At 36.2% G+C, this 2,500-nt stretch overlaps 1 protein-coding gene across 1 annotated transcript in view; it reads left to right on the top strand.

Annotated features, from left to right (window-relative positions):
• The window catches only part of LOC143294167 (membrane metallo-endopeptidase-like 1), a 416,299-nt gene that overhangs the window by 109,081 nt on the left and 304,718 nt on the right, over window positions 1-2,500 (top strand). The window contains exon 2 of the mRNA XM_076605601.1: window positions 1,240-1,317. Coding sequence (XP_076461716.1) covers window positions 1,240-1,317 — 78 coding nt within the window. The remainder of the gene's footprint in view (window positions 1-1,239; window positions 1,318-2,500) is intronic.

The raw sequence follows: 2,500 nt of genomic DNA on the forward strand, positions 1-2,500 counted from the left end.
TCGTTGAAAATTGCTTTGTGTATGTCCTGTGAAAAGAACTGTTCAGTTAATGACAGCAAACGCCAAATTGTCATCAGTGTCTCTTGCTGAAACCTCTCCAGATCAAGTGAGATGAAGATGTTGCAGACAGGAAACGAAAGTGAAGACATTGCTAAAAGAAGAAAACTATCACTGGTTGTGTGTATTTCTGGGCGAAGGAAAGGTAAATTTAGATCGGAAATGATCAATATCATGACGGTTCTTTCTAACAGTGTGACAACTGTAACGGTAGATATATACAGCACCAAACTGTGATTATATATGCATTCCTCAGGCTACGCTATACCAAATCACATTATAGCGGGACAAGCAATCGTTGAAACAATACAAATTAACCACCCATATTTATTTTCTTTTTATTGATATTCATAAGAAATGATTGAGGTGTTCACTTGCTGTGAACGTGTTCTAAGATACTTGACAGTTTGTATTCCTTGACAGCTTGTGTAAGATCTTAAGAAATGAATGATAATACTCCATGATGATAACCAACCAGTGTATAATCCAGCTGTTTGGCTGTTTCTATCAGAGTATTTATGGTGTTTGTTGTTGTTGTTTTTTGTTTTGTTTTTTTTGTTCTTTGTTTGTTTTTTCTTCTTTATAAATGTCCATTAAGATGCTGTTGTTGTTGTAAAATGTCAACCTATCACAATGGAATTAAAACATGTTTAAAAAAAAATTGCTCAATTAGTGTAGCATTAGGATGGAAGTGAGAATGAAAAGAACTTATCTCAATCTACATTTACCCCAGGCCCAAGCCAGAACTCAGTTCCAGGACCCACCCCCCGCCTCGAACAACACAAAACCATCACCGAACCAAGAACCAAGTCCTGAATAACTTATTAAATGGTTACAGCAAAGAGGTACAAACTCAGCTTCAACACGATGAAAGGTTTACCTTAAAGAACGGAAACTAATCGGTCAGTTCGTGAAAATCAACTCTTCATACTACATAGTCTCAGTTTCAGTGATGATAAGGAGATGACAGAGCTTGAGGAAAGATCCACCATACACTTACATGCAGCATAAAAAAGAATGATTTTAAGCAGAAGCATGACTTTCGTAAATTACGTACTACGAATATACAGGTATCTCGGTTCAGTAGAAATAATCGGTATAATTATTGTCGACTCATTCTTTCAACGGAAGAGAAGATGAACCATCTTTTGGAATAAAAAGTGTCTGTTTGTTCTATTTCAGAACTGTGAAACAAGAGACTGTGTGGAAACTGCTGCTGCCATTTTGAGTCGAATGAATATGTCTGCCGACCCCTGTGACGTGAGTACAGACTGCAGGAACGTGCTCTGTGTGTGTGTGTGTGTGTGTGTGTGTGTGTGTGTGCGTGCGTGTGCGTGTGTGCGTGCGTGTGTGTGTGTGTGTGTGTGTGTGTGTGTGTGTATCTGTGTCTGTGTGTCTGTGTGCGTCTCTGTGTGTGTCTGTTTGTGTCTGTGTCTGCGTCTTATTCTGTGTTTACGTGCGTGTAATCTTGTTTCCTTTGCTTTTCGTCTTGGGGAAATTTTCTTCTTTCTTTTGTTGATCAAACTTTCCATTTTTTTTTCAGGCTTTTTCTGTTTTTCTTTTCCTCTGTTGAAAACATCGTCTTTCGTTTTTTGTGTCGGTTTGTTTGTTTTACAACTCCTTCCATTGCGTACTTTTGTTTTTTGTGTTTTTTTATATCATAGTTTTTATTTCTTTCTTGCGTGTGTGTCGTCGCTTTGTTGCTTTTGTCTCATTCCGATTTGTCTTCTCCGTGTGCGTGTCCTATAGTTTTTTTTTTCTTTGTTTGTTCCACATGTTGCTTCTTCGTTTGTTTCTGCTTGTTCCAGTCTATCGATTGATCTGTTCTTTATGTATGTGGGTACTTTCTGTATACTGTTCTTTGTTTCTGCCATTTTTTCTTTGTCTTTTGGTTCTTTTATTATTATATATTTTTCTTTTAATAGCAAACAGCTAATGCATGGCTTTTCTGTTTTGTTTTGTTTTGTTTCTGAATCTCATATCCATGTAAATCACTCCAATGTATACTACCCTCAAATTCGGTATAAAGAAATAATAATTATGTTTCTAATTTGGAATTGAAGTCTTGGTTAGTTTAAGAATTATCTATGTATATATCAGTTTACATTTTTGGACTGAGCAGAACACAATGGAAGTAGGAATATGTAGAATGGCTACGATGCAATCGCAAATTTGCAGCAGTGATTTACAATATCGGGAAAAATCTGACCGATTCATTTTATTCTATCTCTGACTCTATGTCTTTCTGTCTCTCTGTTTCTGTCTGTGTTATTTTCTTTTTAATAGAAACAAACAACAACAACAAAAACAAAACCAAGACAAGAGGTTAAAAAAAGGAAGAAAAAGAAGAGGAAATAAACTATGAAAAAAGAAGAGAAAACATCTTTAACACATCATTGACGAAATTGTTGGCAAATTAAGACCCACCTAGTCTGGGCTCTGG

The sequence above is a fragment of the Babylonia areolata genome, chromosome 1 (assembly GCF_041734735.1).
Source record: "Babylonia areolata isolate BAREFJ2019XMU chromosome 1, ASM4173473v1, whole genome shotgun sequence".
NCBI classification, from domain to species: domain Eukaryota; kingdom Metazoa; phylum Mollusca; class Gastropoda; order Neogastropoda; family Buccinidae; genus Babylonia; species Babylonia areolata.